Source organism: Lasioglossum baleicum, chromosome 1 (genome assembly GCF_051020765.1).
Source record: "Lasioglossum baleicum chromosome 1, iyLasBale1, whole genome shotgun sequence".
NCBI classification, from domain to species: domain Eukaryota; kingdom Metazoa; phylum Arthropoda; class Insecta; order Hymenoptera; family Halictidae; genus Lasioglossum; species Lasioglossum baleicum.
The window spans coordinates 10,257,864-10,280,206 of record NC_134929.1 but is presented as its reverse complement, the minus strand read 5'-3'; the positions used below and the strand labels follow the sequence as shown (position 1 = coordinate 10,280,206).

Sequence of the window (22,343 nt, the reverse complement as noted above, 5' to 3'; positions counted from 1 at the left end):
ACGCGTAACCGCGAAGGAAAAGCAAGGTCGCTTGTAGCAAGAGAGATCGGTTTACCAACCTGTTGGCTCGTTTGCTGCTGGTTTTCAGCTTGGTGCTGCCGAACTTGGTCTGAGCGAAGGTGGCGGTGGTGAAAGTGAGCGGCGCAGTGGTGCGCGGTATGAACGTTGGCACGGGGCTAGGCGAGCCCTTGAAGGAGCTGGTGATTGGCGTTGGCGAGGGTGCCGACGAAGAACCGGACCCGTGGCCGCTCTGCTGGTTGTTCGAGGACCCGTTGCTGGCATTGCTGCCCAGCGAACTGGGGAATGGCGACGGGGATTTCGGACTCAAACTTAGCCCGCCGAGGGACGTGCCCACCGCGTCGATGGGTCTGAAGCACTGAGCCTCGGGATTGAAGGTCTTGGTCACCTCGCGGTCCGCCGAGCTCTCGTCGTGGGGGTCTCCGGTCTCGGAGTAGAGGATCTTCACCGAGTTTATCTCGCCGATGCGATAGCTAACCTCGCCGGGGTCCACCCAGACGGCCAACTCCGCCGGAAGGTTCTCCAGGATGTCCTGAATCGGCACGCCGCTCTCTCGCGCGGCACGCTCCAATACGGGGTCCACCGGGTCTCCGGTCTTCAGGCATCTGAACGCCGATCCTTTGACCGGCTTCTCCGGGTACCAGTGACCCTTGAACTTGTCCTTCAACGCTTTCTCGAGCTCCTCGCCGAAGAGGTTCACCCGTCTGCGAGGCAGCTTGTTGTAGAGGTACGATATCACGAAGTTGAGCGCCACCTGCACCTCGATGTGCATTTTGCCCTTTGCTGGGAGAATCTTCGGGCTGTTTCTGGTCGTGGCAGCCGCGGAATAGTACCGAGGGTGCTCACACGATCGGCCGTCTTGCTACCAGCACCCGTTGATCCGCTGAATCAAGTCCGCCGGGCTTCGGTTTGCAGACTATTCGCAATCAGGCGAACTTCCGAATGATTTGTTCTATGAACCTGAAACAGAACGACGTTGCTCATCAGTTTTTCGTCCTCGAACACACTCCTTGTTTATAGGGGGTTAAGGATGGATTAAAAGTCAAACTGAACTGGGACAAGTTATTGCTGTTTTTTAAGGTAAAATAGAAAAAAATGATAGAGGAAAAAATCATATGTTATAATACGTCCTTACTTCCTATGATCTTATTTTTCATATCATCAAACACGATATAAATTGGTCTATTTTTAAATACCTCATACGTAAATTAAAACGCGAAACTACTCCGATTTGCGTCGTGTTTGGACTCGTTTAAATCAGTAGAATCTCAACAATCCACCGGTACTATATTTGGAAAGGTACGACAAAAATATCTATTTTGACTTAGTATAGAGCAGTAACTTGTCGCAGTTCCCAGAATCGGTCTGTATAATAGTCGTCATTGATTTCCATATGCTAACTTAGCAAGCGCTCAGTGCACTACGAGCCAGGAGGATCGAATAGCAAGATTTTTCTGCGATTTCCACGAAGTCGTAGTGAATTGGCACAGGAAAGGGGGAAACAAGCGGCTTCTATAATGACGTGCCCGACAATGGCGGACCGAATAAAAATTCGCGAGTGACGCACAAAGAAGCCCTATCGTTATTCTAGAAGGCGGCGGTGGCTGTAGCCCGGTTCTCCCACTTCCCTCATCCCATTTCTCTCGCGAACAGTGTGAAATCACATTAAAAGACGCCCGTCGAGTATCTTCGAAAGGGATTTGCTTTTACTCGGCGGCCGTGTTATCGGCTCCTTTCACTATCCCGCATTGAAACGGAACGCCGCTTCCGGTTACTCGGGGGTGGCCCGCCTTCGGGTTTCACCGTTGCCGAAGAAACGAAGAACGAGAGCCAATCGTTCCCGACGTATTCGCGGCGGCATAATGCTCTCCTCGGGCATCCGGCACTCTTCGACAAAGAGCTCTTATCCGCCCCCTCCCCTCCCAGGCCCTCGGCAAAAGCTCGCGCGCGCGCGTTCTCTTTCCTCGGTAATTTGGAACTCGATTATGCGCTGCATAAATCTCAACTCGCCGGGCGTCGAGCCTCTCCAGACAGATTTACGCTTCGCCGTAAGTTTCCTCGGTCGCTCGGAAAGAATTGTTCGGGAAAATATGATCGACCCTTCTTTCAACGGACACGTCGCCACTGGAACACTTTAAACGATACTCGGTGCTCGAGCACAGTGGCGGTTTCGTAATGGCTGCCTCTCTCGTACCGAACATCGTACGTTATTTATGGCTTAGGGTAGATCCTCGATTATCCGAACGAAACTGGCAAACATTTACGACAAAACTGATTCGGTAGAATATAAAATTGTGAGACCATCAGAAGAATTTTGGGAGCACTATCTGGCTATTGTTGGATTATTAAAATTATTAACACGGAAAGTACGGTTTTCTTTCATTTGTGCCCATAATTATGACAGTGGTGTAAGTCATATATTTTTTGTTTCGAGATATTTCAAGGATTGCAAGTGTTCATTGTCAATTATACAAATATACTGTTGTTCGTTGCTCACTGATAACAAGGAAGTTATTGGTGAAGCCCCATAAATCCTACAGTAATAACTGATAAACTTATTTGTTATATTTTTCTTAGACCACATTCATCATTATGGGCACATTTCTGTTATTAAACTAAAATTTCTTTGCCCTATTTCGGCTACGGACAGATGCAATCTACTCATATTTAAGCACGTTTAGACACCGCTGGCAACTTTGTAGATCTTTCGACTGTTTCGGCGCTGTACAGAGAATTACTGTCCGTTAAGAGCAGAGAAATTTCCGGGAGCTCGGAATTAAAATACCAGCCCCGATTTATTCCTCGATGTGGTAACCAGAGTCGAGAAAGCATTTTTTTCCACGGCGCAAAACCACAGACCGGGGGTGCGAACGAGCCGCAGAGCGGCCACAAAGGTATCCAGCAGTCGCGTAATTGAAAAATACCCGTGGCCACGTTGTCTGCTGCAATATTTGGCCGGCAAGGGGATGAAGTCGAGGCGCAAACGGAAACGAGACTCACAGAAAGAGAGAGTGAGAGAGAGAGAGAGAGAGAGAGAGAGAGAGAGAGAGAGAGAGAGAGAGAGAGAGAGAGATAAAAAAAGAAAACAGTAGCGAGTACGTCCTCCCGCATCCTGTTACAAAATGGCTGCTGGTCCAGTGAACTCCTCGGCGGCTGCTCACGTTCCCTTTGCTCCTTTCTCTGCCCTTTAGCCGGTAGATCACGGCGAAAAAGGGAGAAACGGGACGGAATTGAGTTCCGAGAGCGAACCGTCTAGCTTCTAGGAATCCCCGAGAGGGGTGCAGGACGGGTAATCGTAGACGGTGTTAGAGGATAGCGGCGGTGTCGTGATGAAGAAAACGGGAGCCAAGGAAAACCGGGAGAAGTGGATGAAAAGAAAGGGAAAAGAAGGATTGAGGAACTGCCTCCCGAGGAAGAGAAAACGAGCGAAGCTCTGCGGGGAGAAGTAAAAGAGGAGCCTTTCCCTCTCGATGTCATTCGGGTTCAGGGAGCAACTTCCGCGACGTAGATGTCTCCGCAGAAAATGGCCACCGATGCTAAGCCGGGGGAACCCGAAACCTTTATTGCCGTTCGTTTCACGGAGATCGTACCAGCCACCAGCTGGGAATATTCGTCGCTGCATGCGAGACACCACTCAAGACGCGTTTCAAATCGAGAGCATCCGCGAACATGCTCCAGAGAGTTTTATCCGGTCGTTCGACCGGAAACGAGCACCTCCCCAAAGTTAGCCGTCAGCCTGTCTCCTCGAAACTCTTTTTTTACCGACTTGACAGATGCGCTCGCTTATCGCGGCGTACTTCTGGCGTTTCCGGAAATGTTTGCAGAGGTTTCTGATGTAGATGTGTATATCACTAGACTGCGGATTTTCATGGAAAATAAAAACTGTCTGCAGTAATTGCAGATACACGAGCTACATACACATTTATTTATTTTTCCAATAATTTTAGTGCATTGACGATGATACTACGGTATTTTTATCAGGGATATATAAAATTTGCAAGAATGCAATAACACTGGAAATTGAGAATTTTAATAAACGTGGACTTGAGGACAATATTATTGTTGTTTAGCGATTGATAGCCACTGATTATTGTACAATAGAAGAGCATCGTTCGGTTGCATTGCATTTGTTTGCCTCAATAATTTCAGTTGCTAACAAAATAATTTTGTACAGCGTCGAACAACATTCGAAACAAGTTTTCTGTCGTAAAATATTCAGATTTTGTTGGATTGTGTTCGTATCGGTGGGGGGCAGTCGGTGTAATTTTTCCGAGATATTCGAAGCGGGTAATTTTCTTCGGCTACAGCGTCGTGCACCCTGATTACACTGAAAGGGTAAACTTTCTTCGTTCGAACAGCGATTTCCTATCACGTCCGCCGGCAACTTCCTCCAAGGGTAGCCCGATGCGTAAGCAACATAAAATTAATAAAGTTTCGTCATCGACCGGGATAAATAAACCATGAAGAACATCCAAGCAACGCTTCACCCCACTTAATTCAACGCAAACTTTCGCCAGACGAAGTTCGTAATGTCCGCTGATGCATCGAACGAAATTTTCCCTCTTTGCTTTTCCCATTTTACCACCCTGTTATCTTCTATCCGACGCAGTTCCCCGTGATTCGAAACTAATCCGTTCGAGTGTGAGATCGAACACGCAAGGATATCGAACACGGTGTCTGGTCAGTATTGATGGAGTGTGTTCAATTTTTACGGGTGCTCCAAATGGTCAATTATTTTTCCGCAAATCAAACTATGTGAATTTGTATTGGAAGTATCTTCAAAAATCATATTTAAAAAAATTAATAATAAAAGCTGTGAACGGTCCCAAGCGTCAATTATAGAAGCTTTGTCGTGTGGGGGTTTCCGCAATGAAACTATGTCAATTTGTATTGGAAGTATCTTCAAAAATCATATTTAAAAAAATTAATAATATAATAAAAGTTGTGAACGGTCCCAAGCGTCAATTATATAAGCTCCGTCGTGCAGGGGTTTCTGCAATGAAACTGTGTCAATTTGTATTGGAAGTATCTTCAAAAATCATACTTAAAAGAATTAATAATAAAAGCTGTGAACGGTCCCAAGCGTCAATTATATAAGCTTCGTCGTGCGGGGGTTTCTGCAATGAAACTGTGTCAATTTGTATTGGAAGTATCTTCAAAAATCATACTTAAAAGAATTAATAATAAAAGCTGTAAACAGTTCCAAGCGTAAATTATATAAGCTTCATCGTGCGGGGGTTTCTGCAATGAAACTATGTCAATTTGTATTGGAAGTATCTTCAACAATCATATTTTAAAAAATTAATAATAAAAGCTGTGAACGGTCCCAAGCGTCAATTATATAAGCTTCGTCGTGCAGGGGTTTCCGCAATTAAACTATGTGAATTTGTATTGGAGGTATCTTCAAAAATCATATTTAACAAAATTAATAATAAAAGCTGTAAACAGTTCCAAGCGTAAATTATGTAAGCTCCATCGTGCGGGGGTTTCTGCAATTACAGTATGTGCATTTGTATTGGAAGTAACTTAAAAAATAATAATAAAAGTTGCAAAGGGTCCTAAGCGTCAATTATAGAAGTTTCGTCGTGCGGGGTGTTGAAACGAGAGAAACTCGAAAATGAGAGATCATTCTCCGGAATATTATCAATCGATTTGGGGGTGTCGCGGGAGGGTGGCAAAAGGAAAAGGTTTCGGTTCGCGCATCGAGTTCCTCGGGCTGACGGCGCTGGATATGTAGGTTAACCCCGGTGCACCCTTTCTGCCTGCAACAGTAGTACACGACGACGGGGTGGCCGGAGGTATTGATCCCGGCCAGGGTTGCCGGAAGCTTCTCAAGTTAAAAATACACGGGCGGCCTTGCTGGTCGTCGCGCGACTCCGAAACATCCGCGTGCGTCTTCGCGTCGGTCGTTTTTCCGCTCGTCGCACGAGAGACGTCTTCTCTCGGCGACGAGGTATAGCAAGAACAGCCAACAAGGGGCGGAGGAGAGGTTGAGAAGAAGAGGGAGGGACGAGAACGATTAACGGTGGCTCGATAATTACCGCGGAAGCGGCGGCCTGCCTCAAAGACCAAGTTCGGTCGGGTGTCCGTGTGCTTTACTACGCGACGCAGCCGGAGAACAACTATTAAACGACAGCGGGGCCCCGCGCAACTATTAATTAAAGCGCGAGACGGGCTCCTAGCAGGCAACTTACCCTCGAGGATAATTAAAAACGAATTGAACCGGGGAAATTGAGCCGGGCAAGAAAGTCCCCGTTGCTGAAGCGTGTCCCCTCGGAAGAAGAAAACCGGAACCGTGGTGGCTGGCTCGCTGCACCGAAAACTTTCTGCTTTGCGCAGAGATTTCTGCATTTTCTATCGCGCGCCGGAAGTTTCGAGCACCGTTCGTTCGTGCACGTTGCACCGGAGATGCTTTTCGGATGCACGCGTGTCTGTGCGTGCATGTTCCTTTGAAAATAGTCGCTGTCGGGAATGTTTTTTAAAGTGCCGCCACGGCTCAGGTTTTCGAGTGTGCATCTTCCAGGATGAAGTAGAACTGCATATCGGATCTGCTATTACGGAAACACGTACGAAATGGAAATTTAACATTTTCATCTGTGCTGATTGAATACGATTGCTATCGTCATCGTAGTTATGTGACGTCTACGATCTCGCAATTTGGTCGAAGATAGTCGAATAGAGATGCAAATTAAATTGAAGACAGTTATGCGGATGTCTATGCAATTATTAATCTTTGCAGGCAAATTTCAAGAGAGCGGGAACAAATGAAGTCTTATTTTCAGTGGTAGCCTTTACAGAAATGAATTCTGTGGAATTTTATATTCTAGCATTTTTTGAACATTTTTAGAAGCCACACATGCATAAATATCTGCATCGATTGCAAGAGACAGGAGACATATATAAATCGCTTTCTTCTTTTAATTATCTTATTAAGGTGAAACTAATACACTGGTGGCCTTCAATCTTTTCAATATGTCCACTGTTTTAAATTGTGCCTACCCATTTTTGTCAAAAATGCATAAAATCCGCAGTCTAGTTATAACACATCGAAAATATTAGTTTGTCTACTAGTATGGTTTGAATTAGTTTAAGAGTAGGTCGAACACGGTCACAGTTTACGGGTAAGATGGAAATAGGATCATAGATTTAAAGATGGCCAGAAGCAGGCCGAACTAGAAGCGATGTGGAAGTGACCTAAAAGTAGACTCGGTGAAAACCAGGAGGAACCAGAAAGTAGGCTTAAAGGAAGCTAACAACGGACCGGAAATGGGTTCACGTCTCTTCAAACTTAGACACCTTGAGGTCGGCTGAACACAGACCCGATCCTCCTTATCTGCGCGTTACTCTTCAATTTCCGGCGTGCTCATCATTAGAATCTCCGAAACACAGTCTAAAATTACGTCCTGATCTAAGACGTGTCCTAACCCAGACCCTATCAAATAGTGTCCTAACTTCTTCGATCGTTGAAGCTGTTTCTATTTCAGTCGAGTTGATGCTAGTCTCGTTCTGGGTCTACTGGGAGCAGGTTCTGGAGATCCGGTGAAAGGGGCGGCCGATTCAAAAGGACAGCCCTTTCCCGAGGAAGTTTCGAGGTGAGAAGGTAGAGGGTTGGCTGCAGGTGTGCGTAAAGACCCAGGAGTGCGCCCTTTCCCGTCCGCTGAATGGAGGCCACGTGGCAGAGGGGGCCGGTGAATGTGGGCCAGACAAGTGTTCTTCAACGAACCAAGTCAATGGAGCACGGGACTGCGTCGTTTTCGGGGTGTGTTCCCGGCTGGCGTGGCTTTTATGATCTCCCCTCCGTGTCACGTCGATACTAACGCAAACGACGACGACGGGACAAGCGGAGACTGCCGATAATTATGCTACTCGATGTATCGAGTGGTTGGCTGGCTGGCTGACTGGGATCGAGCTCGACAGGGATGGCGTCGTTTCGACTGACGACGCATAATTGCGCATCCGTGCATGGGGGACACCCTGTGGAACGTGGAACGTTCCACGTTCCACGTGGAGCTCGTCCACGGATCGATCGCGAAAGGCGAGGCTCCTCTAGCTTTTCGGCTTACCTCTTCCTACTTTCTTCTCTTTCAACAGCTTGGACGTTCTTCAGAACACAAAAGATTTGTTGACAGTGTGAACCTTTCGAATGACAGCGATTAATCCGCCATTTGTTTTCAGAGTCTCCTGTCCTCTTTTATTTATTCCGTTCTTCGATTTCATATCGCCGTTTCGTTCTTCGAACATCAGTTCCATGGTTTCAAAATTATATTAGACTGTTCACTGTGTTATACTGTTGCAGTAGATTTCTAGATTTGCTTGGAATAATAGTAGCACAGGCTTTCTTAAATTATGTCAATTTATATCGTTATATGCCAGCAAGGATTTTTTAAAACATGTTGCCTCATGGACAACATATTATATCGTAGTGTAGTTTTTAGAGGTCTATGTGTGATACTCTTTCAGCAGACTTTTCGATCTAGTTAGAATAATGGGGACAAGTACTTTTGCATCTTGTAGCAGGAATTTGTTAAATCAAAACTGGGGACTTTGTTCAAATTTCATCGTTTTGTTTCCAAGAGAAATTGCACTGATCCTCTGTGCGGAATTTCCGAAGCATACGACCTCGTCTAGAAATGGAATCGGTGGACTAATTTTCTGAGATGTCGTGGATGGTTGCGCACACGGCTGCGAATGACGGCGTAACCCGAAATGAAGATCGGAAAACGGGTCAGGGAGCGTAGGAAACCGGGTTTGCCGACGACTCGACTGGAATCGTGTCAAGACACGGGTGCTCGACCCGATCCGGTCGTCCCTGTCTGCCATTACTGGAGTGGAAAGGTGTTAAAGTCGCGGCACTTAGTTCCCTTGCTCGTCAAACGGCAGACCAAACAGACCTAAATACTGTATTAACCCTAAACTGCCAATCGCAATGATCTTCGCAATGAACTTACCCGACCAATGCCACTCGTGAAAAAGTAATGAGATCGGGCTCGGGTCACTTTCATGGCTATTCGACGCGGAACCAATCCGCGGAACCAATCCTCGGAACCAATGTTCCTCGATGGCCATCGGACTGAGACATTTATGCAGATTTACAATTGCAGGACGTACTTTCATGCACTGGTTTTTGAAGGAAATTTTCCTTCGAGACTGTAGATGCAAATTTCTGCTGTGTTCTGATTATTTTCAAGAACGCGATCCGACAGGAAAATATAGTTGTAGATGCTATTTATTTCAGCTGATTATTTTTTATATCATTTTCTGATCTAGTATCAGGGGTATCAAAAGGTTCTTCAACCTGAGTATGTATAAATAATGTGAACGTACTCGATGATTCCAATTACCGTTTAAGGTAAAATACCTTAAACCATTTATAATAAAGTAACTCCGGTTTCCGTCGTAGTTGTGGATAAAAATATGCATGATGGACTGTTTCCACGAAAGAATTGAAAGGGACTTAAAGTCATAAAATTTTCACCACATTGGCACAGAAAAAATTCGATTTCAATAGATTTGTTCAATTGCTCGACATTTAAACGAACTTATGTAGTTTGTTCTATCTGCGATTTTTCATAATGCCTTCTGCTTAACTTCTTAACTTGCTCTAAAATATTGTATATGTTTTTAGCGCATTAACATTAATGGTACACGTGGCCTGAATGGATGGTTTAACGTGTACCATCGGTGGTACACGTGGCACGGAACGTGTTAAACAATTCTTTCTGCTTTATATTTCTTTTAGCAACCGATCTTGCGAATTTACCACTCTACAGTTGTTGACGAACGTGCATTATGAAACGGCCTGTACAATGGTCTGTTCCGCGACAGTTTCCCAGTTTTCTCGGACAATGGCACGGCCTTTCAGACGAACTCAAGAGATCGGGCCGAGTTTGACTAGCACCCAACCAATCGGTGAATTAGCGAACGGTGTTTCCTTTATAGCTTTCTCTTTCCCTCTCTCCCTCTCGTTCTCTCTCAGGGCTGCCACTGGAAACTGTCTGATTACTCTATTCTGACAATGAATACACGGCGAACGGGAGGAAACCGTGCGGAATCGGGTTACGTAACGACCGGTTATACAACAAATCGCGGTGCTCACGTGCGCGGCCCGTCCATCATGGCGACTCGACGTTTTAAAGGTCGTCCCGTCGTCGTCGCATAAACAAATCCGTAACGTACACGAAACTCCGATCGATTCACGGCGTGTTTCTGTCGACGGTGGCCTTCGGGGCCTACGGGTTTTGGCGCATCGTGCCACGTTGCGGCACACGATTTTCAGACACGCGGATCGATCGCGCGTGAAAAATTCAGACGACGGCTGCGCCCGCCGATACCACGCTTCCGGATTGTCCGCCATTCCTACGAAATGTTCCTATAGCGCGCGCCCTTCTACTTCATCAATCGTCCAGAACCTCAGATGAACTTGTTTCAGCCAGCGATCCACATAAGTGTTCGTTCGCTAAGTGTAATTTTGTTGATCTTTCTGATCTTTTTGTTGAAGAAAGGGGAGCTAGGAGCTAGAAAGGGATTCTTGAAATCGTCTGATGTTTCTTCTATTTTGTGCTTCATTCATTTTTGCTATAAATGCGTAAAGATCCGCAATCTAGTAATTATAGCTGGTGATGTACGCCACGTTCATTCACGTGGCCGGAGTTGATTAACTGTAATTTTGTTGATCTTCCGATAGTATTCTCATAAAACGTAATTACTAGACAAAAATTGTCTGCAACGATTACAAGAACTGGGAGTTACATACAAATTGGTTTCGTCTCTTAATAAATTGAATAGATTGTAAATGATACCAGTAATATTAAAATCATCTGATGTTTCTTCTATTTTGTGCTTCATTCATTTTTGCTATAAATGCGTAAAGATCCGCAATCTAGGAATTATAGCTGGTGATGTACGTCACGTTCATTCACGTGGTCGGAGTTGATTAACTGTAATTTTGTTGATCTTTCGATAGTGTTCTCATAAAACGTAATTACTAGACAAAAATTGTCTGCAACGATTACAAGAACGGGGAGTTACATACAAATTGGTTTCGTCTCTTAATAAATTGAATTGATTGTAAATGATACCAGTAATATTAAAATCATCTGATGTTTCTTCTATTTTGTGCTTCATTCATTTTTGCTATAAATGCGTAAAGATCCGCAATCTAGGAATTATAGCTGGTGATGTACGCCACGTTCATTCACGTGGCCGGAGTTTATTAATTGTAATTTTGTTGATCTTCCGATAGTGCTTTCATAAAACGTAATTACTAGACAAAAATTGTCCGCAACGATTACAAGGAAAGGGAGCTACATACAAATCGGTTTCGTCCCTCAATAAATTGAATAGAATGTAAATGAGACCAGTAATATTGAAATCATCCGATGTTTCTTCGATTTTGTGTTTCATTCATTTTTGCTATAAATGCATAAAGAGATCCGCAATCTAGTAATTAACTGGTGATCCCCGAACACGTTCATTCACGTGGCCGGAGTTGATTAAATGTAATTTTGTTGGTCCTCCGATGGCACTTTTCCGTACAGTAATTATAGTGATGCAGTGCTCGACTATCAGTTGAAGAAAGAAATTGAAGAAACCTGATGCCCCGAGTGCCTTCTCACGGGGAATCCACGAGCGAAACGAAACCTTCCTCGATTCGCGAAGACCATGGCCGTGACATTAGTTGGGGACACGTGCCGGACGAGTCGCGTGATGTCGTGTCGATCTCGTTCTCCGAAACCAAGCGTACGAGCTGTTCGCTGACTCGTCCTGCGAGGAACAACTAAATACGCCAAGTAATTAAGAATTTCTGCACGTGCCGCTGCTCCGACCTCGGCACACTTGATCGCTTCGTTTACACAGATGAAGAAATATTCGTTCTTTTATCCTTCGTTCCTAACATGCGCCCGTTTGCGTTTTTAGGTGCCGTGTCAACTCGGAAACAATTGTCGCGAAATCTTTCGAGGAAACCTGGTTTAGAAATTTATATAGGGTTTCTCCGTATCAAAATACGGCATAAAGGTTTTTCATTTGAGGTTTTGTTTTCGAGAAAATCGGCTTTGAAGATCCGTCAAGGTTGCGTGTCTGGCATTTGTAAAATGCTGTTTAATCCAGTTTCCTCTAAGCAACAGATTTTCAGAATTATTTAGGACATTTCGACTGTAGAGATCGAAAAGTTGTTGGATCAAACATTTCGGAAACTTGGCGCAAACTCGGGTATCGCTGACATCGCGTGCTCCACTCTTGGGGATAGAGACTTCTGTAACGATCACGGGAGCATAACTGACGAATTGAAGTTGTCGGTGTGCCGAGAGCGTGTTTCGGACGGTCGAAGTTTCACAACGGCCGCGGTTGTTGATCATGACACAAATAGATAATCGAATTCACGACACGATCCCGACGACTTCGTACCAATTCGACGCGCTTACGACACCCTCGTTCCCAACGAGTTGCGCAATTGTTAGTCCGGTGACCTTGGATCTTCGGCTGACTCAGATTCGGACAGTGAACTTCCTCGATCACGTCGAGCTTGCTCAGCGACTCGCTGGAAATTTTTGTTTTTCTGGAATGGCCTTCTCTCTCTCTTTCGTCATCTTTTTTTCAGTCTCGAACAGTTGCTTTCGTATTGGTTTTCGGGAAGTAATCGCGTCGATGTAACACGTATATTAATCCTTTGCACTCGGAGCTATTCTAATTCGAAAACCAAATTTTTGAAATATTTCCATTTCATGACTAGACTACGGATTTTATGCATTTATGACAAAAATGGGTAGTTGCAATTTAAAACAGTGAACAAATGGAAAACATTTAAAAACATCAATGTGTCAGTTGCAGCTGAAGGACATTATTAAAGAATGAAAGCAATTATTACCTAAAACTTGTTTGTTGCAGTTGATGCAAACAATTTTCTGCATAAAGTTCCGCAGTCTACATATGACTTTTTGAATTTTATCAATACAAAACTGATATATAATACCTCATGCAATACTTTTATTAAAGTATTAAAACCGTTTAGTAATTTATTGAATATTAATGTAGCAAATATTTTGTGTGGTAGGTTAGTGTTAAAATTATCAAGAGACGAAATAAATATCTATGCAGTACCTGTTTCTTGCAAGTCCGCTGTCTAATTATGAGTGAAGAAACTACTGGATATTACGTTTCATGACAGAAATGAATAGGTAAAATTTTAAACAGTGGAAGAATTTTTGTTGTCGTGTCGAACTTATTAAGAGCGGTACAGAGAGAAAGAAATTTGCACTTGCACCTTCCCCTTGCAATGATTGCAAACTAATTTTATATTTTGCATAAAGACCTGTAGAATAATCGTTGCAGTAGAATGAGACTATGTTGCCACGGTGTCATTCAAAATTAAATCAACATAGTCGATCAGACAATCTAAACGATATAATGATACCTTTGAAGTAGAATGAGGCTCTTTAGCCAGACAAAGATCATTTTCTACGAAGCCCAATGAAAGATTTAACTGTCCGAATTCATCTTGCTAATTTACGTCGATAGTGAACGCTGTAATAAAACCAGATCGTTAAGTAGAATAAGAACACAAGTCAGACAGGTATAATTTCTTCATCTTATGGCAGCTGGTTTTACATGTTCCACATACCTGATTATTCATATTATGATCGAATAGATCCGCGCTGGTAATGAATGATGTAACACTACTTTATTACTTAATCGAATAAGACTGTGTTACGCAGACCAGTATATAAATGTGTTTATGGTTAGCGACACGAGTGTCATTCCTTTTTATATGTATGTCCACGCACTTCTTGTACGATCAGACAGAATCAAACCAATAGTTAATCAACATCTTTCCAAAACGAGAACCTAAAGCTACGTCCACACTGAAGCAACGCCCAAAACAACAATCTTTTTCATTTTTTCTTTGTTATAAAATACTTAAGGTATCAAAAGAAGGTGACCTTGAGAAATCATGAAAAAAAGTGTTGAAAAACACTTTGCTATGTGAAAGCTCTCTTGAAACCATGCTGTATCTGATGAAAACATTTTCAATCGGACTGCTATAGTGACAGAGTAAACTCTACCGATCACGATTCATGGTTCACCCTGTATATGTCCATAGAAATAAACGTATTCGATAAATTCCATAAATGATTCTTCACAATCTTTATAATCGTAAATTAAGGAATCTGGATCAGCCATTTTGTCGGGCCCGTACTTCCAGTGTGAATCGTCATTCTAAAACTTTTTCGAACAGGAAAGCACCAGTTCGGCGAGTCAGAATAAAGGGTTCGTTGAAAACATAACAAGTTGGGGCTAATGTGCCCATTGGAAATCCTGTATAATGATATAACATTAAACCTTGGAATAACGTTACAATAGTTTTGGCCAAAAGGAGAGGGCTCCGAACGAGAAGCTAATCAAGGTCACCGCGCAAGATCGGTATCACATCCTATCTCACAGCTTGTCTATCTCTGCTGACGCGTTGATCCCTCGGAAGGACAATTTCGGAAAAAAGCAGAACCCTTAGCTGCTGAAGGATTGGGAGCGCTGTCGAATTACGTCGACGGGTTCCTAATTAAGCGGTCGGTTCCAATTAATCGTCGCGATGTTTCATCACGACCGATCGCACGTGACCGAATTAATATTTGAAAAGCGGCGAACGCTGGAGAGGTAGAGCGAGAGAGAGAGAGAGATAGACGGATAAAACGCGAGAAGGAGAGAGAGAGAGACGGAGAGTAGCGTCGCGGAGCGTCGCGTCTTCGATTGGATTCGCCCGGAGGCGTCGCTCACGATTCCCAGTCGAACCCGTCGCGTCGGGTCGTCGTTGGTGGTGTGGGTCGCGATAAATTACCGGCTCCCTACTTTTCCCTCTCTTTCTTCAGCGTGTGCTGGCGAGCGAGCCGTCAGATCAATACGACACAGCCTCCGCAGACACGGGCGCCACTGCTCCAGATAACAAGCCGAGGGAGAGAGGACCTGCCCTATAAGCCTCTATTTAAATAGCGCCCCAAATCCGAACCGTGAAGAGCCTCCACCTCCTTCCACTCCACTCCCGGAGAAGATGAAGAACGAACAGAGGCCGAGAGAGAGAGCCGACCGAGAAAAAAGAGCCGAAACGAAGCCCCGACAGATCCGCGACCTGGGTCAATCTCTTCGGCTTTAAGCCTCCCTGGAAATTACACCCGGCTGGATCTATCTCGTTTGCCGGGTTCGAAGATACCGATCCTTCAGCCTCTCCTTCCTCGAACAACTTCGCCGATAGGAACACGCGGCCCAGACACTTGTTCTCTCTGCTCCAGGCTCTTGAAGCCGACCGGATTCTAACGATTGGCAACCTGGACTCGATGAGCGATCTGGTTTCTAATTAGAAATACGTTTTTCGGAATGTTGGGAATATGTAGAATCGATACAGATCCACATAATGCATTTCATGAAATTTTCAATGGCCTACAGAAAGAACGTAATTCCGACTGATTGAAATTTTTTGCGAAATTGTTTCACGCCGTGTATCAGCAGTTGATTATTATTTCAGGAAATCGTGAAAAATAATGTTTCTGGATGTAATAATCTTTCGAAAAAACGCGCGATAGATAAATATAGTTTCTCATATTAATTAAGTACAAGCAAACCACGAAACATTTATCTACTCTGGACATAAATCATTTGTGTTTGCCCTTTCACTTGTAATTTGTACTAGGATAAAGTTACCGGATATTTACTGACGACTTGGAAGTTTTTTATTAACTTGAAGTCATTCTGTAATTTATTTTGCATTATTTGTGACAAACGAACGATAATTATCAACCTTTCTGCTGTATCGTCAAATTTTTCTGAACAATTTTGTGAAAAAGCAAAAGAAATATTAACGAAGTTTTAATCCAAAGTTTCACTTATCCGATGACAAATTAGTTGATTAATTCTTTTTATGCTGTAACACAATAAAAGTATTGTTTTATTATCCTCTGGTGTATCGCTGTTTCTTAGTATTTCTTCAAAAATTGCGTTGTCTCGGGGAATAAACAAAAAGATTAACAAAAAGATTAACAAAAAGATTAACTTACTTTCTTTGTAATTTAGATGTTTAGATATTACGCTTTTGATAGCAGTCGGTCCCGTTTAAAAATAATTCCGACTGTGATATCAGAGCATTCAAGGAAACAGCGTAGCGTTTATCATATGTTTAACATTTCTCACGCAATTTACATTTATCATACGGAAAAAGGAAATGGTATAACGTGATTCTTTCAATTGAGAACAAGCCACGTGGAAAATTAATAACGATCAAATGAACAATAGCGTATTTCGTTCAAGAAGCGGGAAGCAGATCGATCTGTTTGTTCAAGTGTACGACGCTCGGTTATTTTTAAGTAGAATATGCTCGTTACGATCAGACCTACGTAATGCTCTCTGTCCTTGAACAAACAATTTGACATTTCGCCACGTGTCTCTTCGAAACTGCTTTCTGAACAAGAAATTATAAAAAATTACACGAACTTCTTGATATTTATAATTTCGACAAGAACATAATCTTTTCATAAATTTTGCACATAAAATTACCTTGTATTATTTCATAAAAATTAACCTTAAGAACATGAGAATCAAAATGATTATTTTGCTCACTATCGGCTTCCGATGATTCAATAATAAAATAAGAATTAAAAATGAATGACCCACTAGAATTGGGAGTGGTTAATATAATTTTCAGTTTACTGAAACCGCTTCGAGGAAAAGAAAAGATTTAAGTGTTCATTTAGAGTCCTTCAATCTTTCCGAGTGAGCATGAGGTTCTAATAGTCTCGTAGTCATGTGATCATTTCTCGCATTACTACATCAACAACTTCGGTTTCGCAGCAGTTTTACGTTCGCAGTTCTACGCGTTGAATGATGATCGGGAGATTTACGTCTCGGCGTGACGAGGACTGGAAAAGTCGTGTTCGTTTCAAATATTTTAATCCCCCATTAGTATTTACATAAATATTTCGAGCGTACCAGTCATCGCGATAATTCCGGACGTCATAATCCTCGTATCGCTGCGTCAACTATTTGATTTCGCGGCAGTGTCAGTTCGCTCGTCCGCGCGCTCAACATTCATCGCTGGATTAACGTCTCGATACCGTACTCGCATGTGTCCAATAAACGCATAAAACAATTTATCGATGCCTTTCGAGTAAAGCATTCCTTCGGAATGATGACGTAACGGAATGAATCGTTTGAGATGCGCGTAGGTGCTGGCAGAGGCAAGGTTTATTGGTGTTTTCACGTGTCTCGCTTGTATACACGTCAGCCGTGACGCAAGCAGTGGAATAGTAAATTTGCCGTGAAGCACGCCGAGCAAATAAGGCGGCCGAGTGAAAAGTTTGTCGATGTTTTTCTCATTACGCTTAAGCCGCTTTTGCTTTCGGCGCAGCTGCCGCGCGAAAATACAGCCTCGCCGAGGGGAAGACAAACAATTACCAATCGGCGGAATAAGTATAATATCGGGAGCTCTCTCTCTCGGCCATATTCCCGGGGATACCGTGTCGATTTACGACCGGGCGAGATTAATTCGAGAGACCGCGGATCCGAGCCACAATTCACTGGAACACGTCGCTTTGTCTCCGGCGACGTTTTGATTGATTTATCGGGGCTTTTCTGCGTCGTATCAAAAAGTTTCTGATAACTTTAAGCTCCGCTTGGCTCGAGCAACGTGCGCGCCGATTAATCCAACCGCTCATTAAAAATGCGCCAGCAATCGCCAGTTATTTTTATCGTTTTTCGGCAGACGTTTCAATCCCTCAAGATTCTTCTGTCGCAACTATTTTGGCAGATCGTGCAAAAGTTGTGGCCACACAGAGTTGTGCTAGTTTAAATACGTTGCAATTGAATTACATTGTAATTTAGATACACGGTATTTGATTTACATTGTAATTGCGTTGCATAATTCGAACCTTTCCCTCTTCATTTGCAATAGAAATACAATGGAATTGAAATAAAATGTAATTCAAATACAATATAATGTAAATTACTCAATGCGTACATTTCTCGCTTAAGACGTTTACTTATGCGACTACGACTATCCTTCGCGACAAGATGTTTGAACAAAGAGTGTTCATTAAAACAAATGATAAAACTTGCTGACAGTTTCCCAATGACTCACTAGCAATATGTGTTTCTGATTTACGAGCAAAATTACCTACTTATTTCAAATACGACAGAACTTTCCCTCCAACCTAATACTATCAAGAATAACCGAATAGTATTAAAGGTCGAAGGCCTCGTGGAGCATCAAAGAGCAATTACTGCCATGCTTGGTCTCTGTACAATTAATTATTGTCCAAGATTGTGTCAGAGATGGCATCGAGGGGACGAACAGTAGTTGTGATCGATACCGATCGAACAAGACGATACGAATCTCGCCAGACATCGCTAATTACCGATTACCAGACAGTACGACGTTCAGCACAGTCTAATAAAAGCGAAAACAGAATATAAATATGATTCACCGTTTCCTGGTTCCGCCCAAAGTTCATCGAGATAGCGGTCCACGGCGAACAATGTGGATATCTTTTCGGATCTTATCGAGCCGAAGCGTCTCCGAGAAATTATTTTCAATTCTGACGACACAAAGAGCGAGGGAAAGGGGAGAGAGGAATGTCTCCGAAAGATCATCGGGCCTCAGGTATTATTCTTAAGTGGAATAAGATTGTTCGGGTCAGACCGGCAGGACTCCGGCCAACATCAAACACATTCTTCGGCTTCTCTCTGCGTTTCCCCTCGATTCCTTTATTCAGCCGTTTCTGCCAAAGGATCTGCCATTCATCGTGGCTTCGCAAATAAGAATTGCCTTCTCGCGTCAACAAAAGCAGCATCGCAAACCTCATTTACTCAACAAATTGCCAGTCACAATTTATTCGTCGAATTTTGCAAAATATAGTAACTGTTGATTGTAATAGTATTTCTTCATTAAAACACTTCGTAAAATTAGCATTCCGAGATCAATCGGTCGTTTCATGTCCAATAACGCATGAAAATATTTTTCAAACAATTTAAAAATGTTCCTCGAAGTCGGTATAACGCCGCATAGGATTCACTTTCATGGAATCCTCGTTTAGTTGAAGTTCGTTGTGAAATAAATGGTTTCGATGTAACAGATGGAAGTCACATCGAATCACGTATGCGACTAGATATTCCAAATAGATGGAGAATGCGCCGTCTTTGAGGTGATAGTGTGACGAATTTGGAAGAGGCGAACGATGATCAAGCATCGACGGAACACGGAAGCAAGAGCTCGCGCGACCGCTCGATAATTTCGTCGTCTGCGGCGAACGTTTGAATCGGCGGCGGCGGCTGCTGCAAACTTAATACCTAAAAAGAGAGTATCCGTCGACGGCGGGGGACAAAGGAGAGATGAAGAAAGCCAAGACCATTATCCGGGAAAATACGGCCGGTTGTCATCTTCAGAGGCCGCTGCAGACGATCCAAGATCCGACGGTCTATTCCGAGCCGTTCCGTTGGCCCGACCACTCACCAGACGTGACGCGATGCCATGATCGCGACAATCCTCAGAAAAATCTTCTCAAAATCCTGATCGAACCACCGACTTGCCAAATTCCCTCGAGCAACACCGGATTCAGTGAAAAAGCACGAAATTCTTACAGTCGTCAGGCTTTTTTCATGAAATATAATGGTTGGACTGTGGATTTTATGCACTTTTGACAAAAATGGGTACGTGCAATTTAAAACAGTGGACATATTAAAAAGATTGAAGGCCGCCAGTGTATTAATTTCACCTTAATAAGATGATTAAAAGAAGAAAGCAATTTATATTTGGCTCTGTGTCTTGCAATCAATGCAGATATTTTTTATTTTGCATAAAGATCCGCAGTCTAATAATGTTTCTACCTAATAACTGCCACCTAAATATCTCGTTTATTTTTGATGATATATAACAAATCTTTTTAATGCCATGTGAATTTTTTCCTTCCATATTCTTTGCTGTACATCGAATAAAATGCTGGACGATCTTCAGGCAAAAAAATTCGCAATCTGGTAAAAATAATGAAATTTTCCGCGATAAAGGATACATTTCTAGGAGTGAATATTCGCAGACTTCCGACCGCATTTTCGAACAATTTTGCCAGCCGCGTCGGACGGTTGACATGGTCCTGATATTAATCTTTTCGCGCTTCGCGGTTTGGACTGCCTCGCGGCTAGAATGGCCTGACAAATCGCCGCAACGAAAATGTTTTTCTCCCGGCGCGCAAATATTGTGCCGCGGTGATCGATGAACGATGCTTGCTTCCATCGAATGATTCCGCTTGATCGAAAATCAAGCCTCCAACGAAATGTTGTTATTCTGAATTGTTAGTAGCACAAATTCTGACCCACCCTGTATATCTGTCGTCGAAAAGCTTGATTTCCTTCGTACAGATCTGGAAATTTTCCAAGTGTACAAGGTGTTCCACACGTTTATATCGCGACCACTATAGCGTGATTCTGCGCCACTGAACTTAGAAAAATGACCCAGTCGTGACATATAATTTTGAAACACACTGTACAGCGATGCTTAAATATTGAACTGTACCCGCGGTAACGACGGTATCGATCATCGAGGCTAGTTTACGTGTCACACAACTTAATCGAGCATCTCGAGACACTCCCTCGTCGGATGGGCCGTTCATAAACAACAAAGCTCATCGTGCGTTTAATGTGTCGTATATCATGCTCGATGCCTCTCGACGTGATATTTACAGATTTCCTGGCGTCATTACAGCGAACTCTAGTCCCGGCGTTTACTGGCAAGCAGGCTGGAGGAATGATCGGGCAGACACTGAACGTCCAATCTCGACTGTTCATAAAGATCGGGAGCCTCGGGGAATGGTTGCGATAAAATAAAAGAATCCGGCGCTCGTATGGCCAATAAATGTTCGCGGGATTTTTTTCCGCGGTGTCCTTTCGGCCATCACTTTCTCCTCGCGCGGAAAGAGACAAACCGCGGCGCGGCACTCGCTATAAAATATTATCAATTACGTCTGGCGGGGCATTACCGTTCCCTGAAACGGCTCCGCGAAACGAGGAACAGAGCGGCCGCAATCGAGAGAACACCGGAGACAGGACACTTGGGAAATCCCGAGCCGCCGAGAATTACTTCACCTTATCGTTCCTAGTTATTGCAGGAAGTAGTTGAGAAACGGCACCGTTCGCTCGATAATTACCAGATAACGCTGCGAGCCAGCGCGAAACAATTGATTTTCAACGAATGGAAAAAACGCCCGTCTCCTGGCTGGCTCTCTCCTCTTCTCTCTGGCTCCTCCCGGAATCTTCGAGCATGATAAATAATGCAAAACAACCCGCCTCCTCCCCCTTCCTACACCCTCGAACACGGCATTCTGCTTGCGTCAACGAGATTGTTGTTTGTTCGACGGCTTGTGCACCTGGCGCGAGCCTTTTATCTCGATTAATTCGCAATTAGTCACGAGCCAATCTCCGGCGAATCGGTTCGCGGAATCTTGGGTAATGTTTCGTCTCCATCCGCGACGGGCATCGTCGAATTCCTACTTTCCCCGAAAGATTTCTCGATCTAGGAAGACCAGATAATCAACATTTGCTTCGTTTGGAATTCATTTTTATGGAATAAAGGAAGATGCAAACTTTTGCGGAAAGGTGCACAAGGTGGAGATACAATTTTTAAAGATACTCTTTGGAGAATGCATAGAACCTCGATTATATCCGGGCCTCTGATATTTGAATTCTTTATGAATACTTCCCCTAAAGAAATAATTTGCGTTAAACCAACCCATGCGCTACACGATTTACTGCACACTTCAATAAGGATTATGTTCAGCATTGAAACTATGTATGTTGTATTATCCGAGCAATCATGTTCCACTAATTAGCACGGATAATCGAAGTTCTACTGTATTTCATTTCACGAAAACAAGGGGGTGAAAGAAATGATCGAAATTTTGTTAAAGTGTTCTTAAAATAAATGAATAATCAGATCTATAATTCAGCTTACAATGTAATTATTAAAATAAATGAAAGAAAATGTCGGTTTTTCAACGAACCGAACGTAAATGCTCAATCTAAGAAAAACGAATGTCCACTGCGAAGCATACGGGAAAGAAGCAGCACGTTTCACCAAATTTATGTTAATAATTCACGATTGTATCGTTCGACAGCATATGTGTTATGCAAGGAAGAACGAACAGGGGTCCATGCAAAAAATCCCAGGAAGCAGGACAAACCCTCCAGCATCCGAGTGTCGGTCGCGTCGCCGTTTTCCCGAGTGTTTCGCGCGAGCGTGCCTTAAAATTATCGACGAGAGCGTTGAACCGAGTCCTCGGGCGTAGCGACGGAACGTAAAT

General features: G+C 43.5%; 1 protein-coding gene across 4 annotated transcripts in view; it reads right to left on the bottom strand.

The window, feature by feature from the left end:
• Window positions 1–22,343, bottom strand: part of LOC143210500 (uncharacterized) — a 151,006-nt gene that overhangs the window by 8,920 nt on the left and 119,743 nt on the right. For all 4 annotated transcript variants that reach the window (XM_076427401.1, XM_076427407.1, XM_076427415.1 and 1 more), the window contains one exon: window positions 60–978. In XM_076427401.1, coding sequence (XP_076283516.1) covers window positions 60–790 — 731 coding nt within the window. In that variant the 5' untranslated portion in view covers window positions 791–978. The remainder of the gene's footprint in view (window positions 1–59; window positions 979–22,343) is intronic.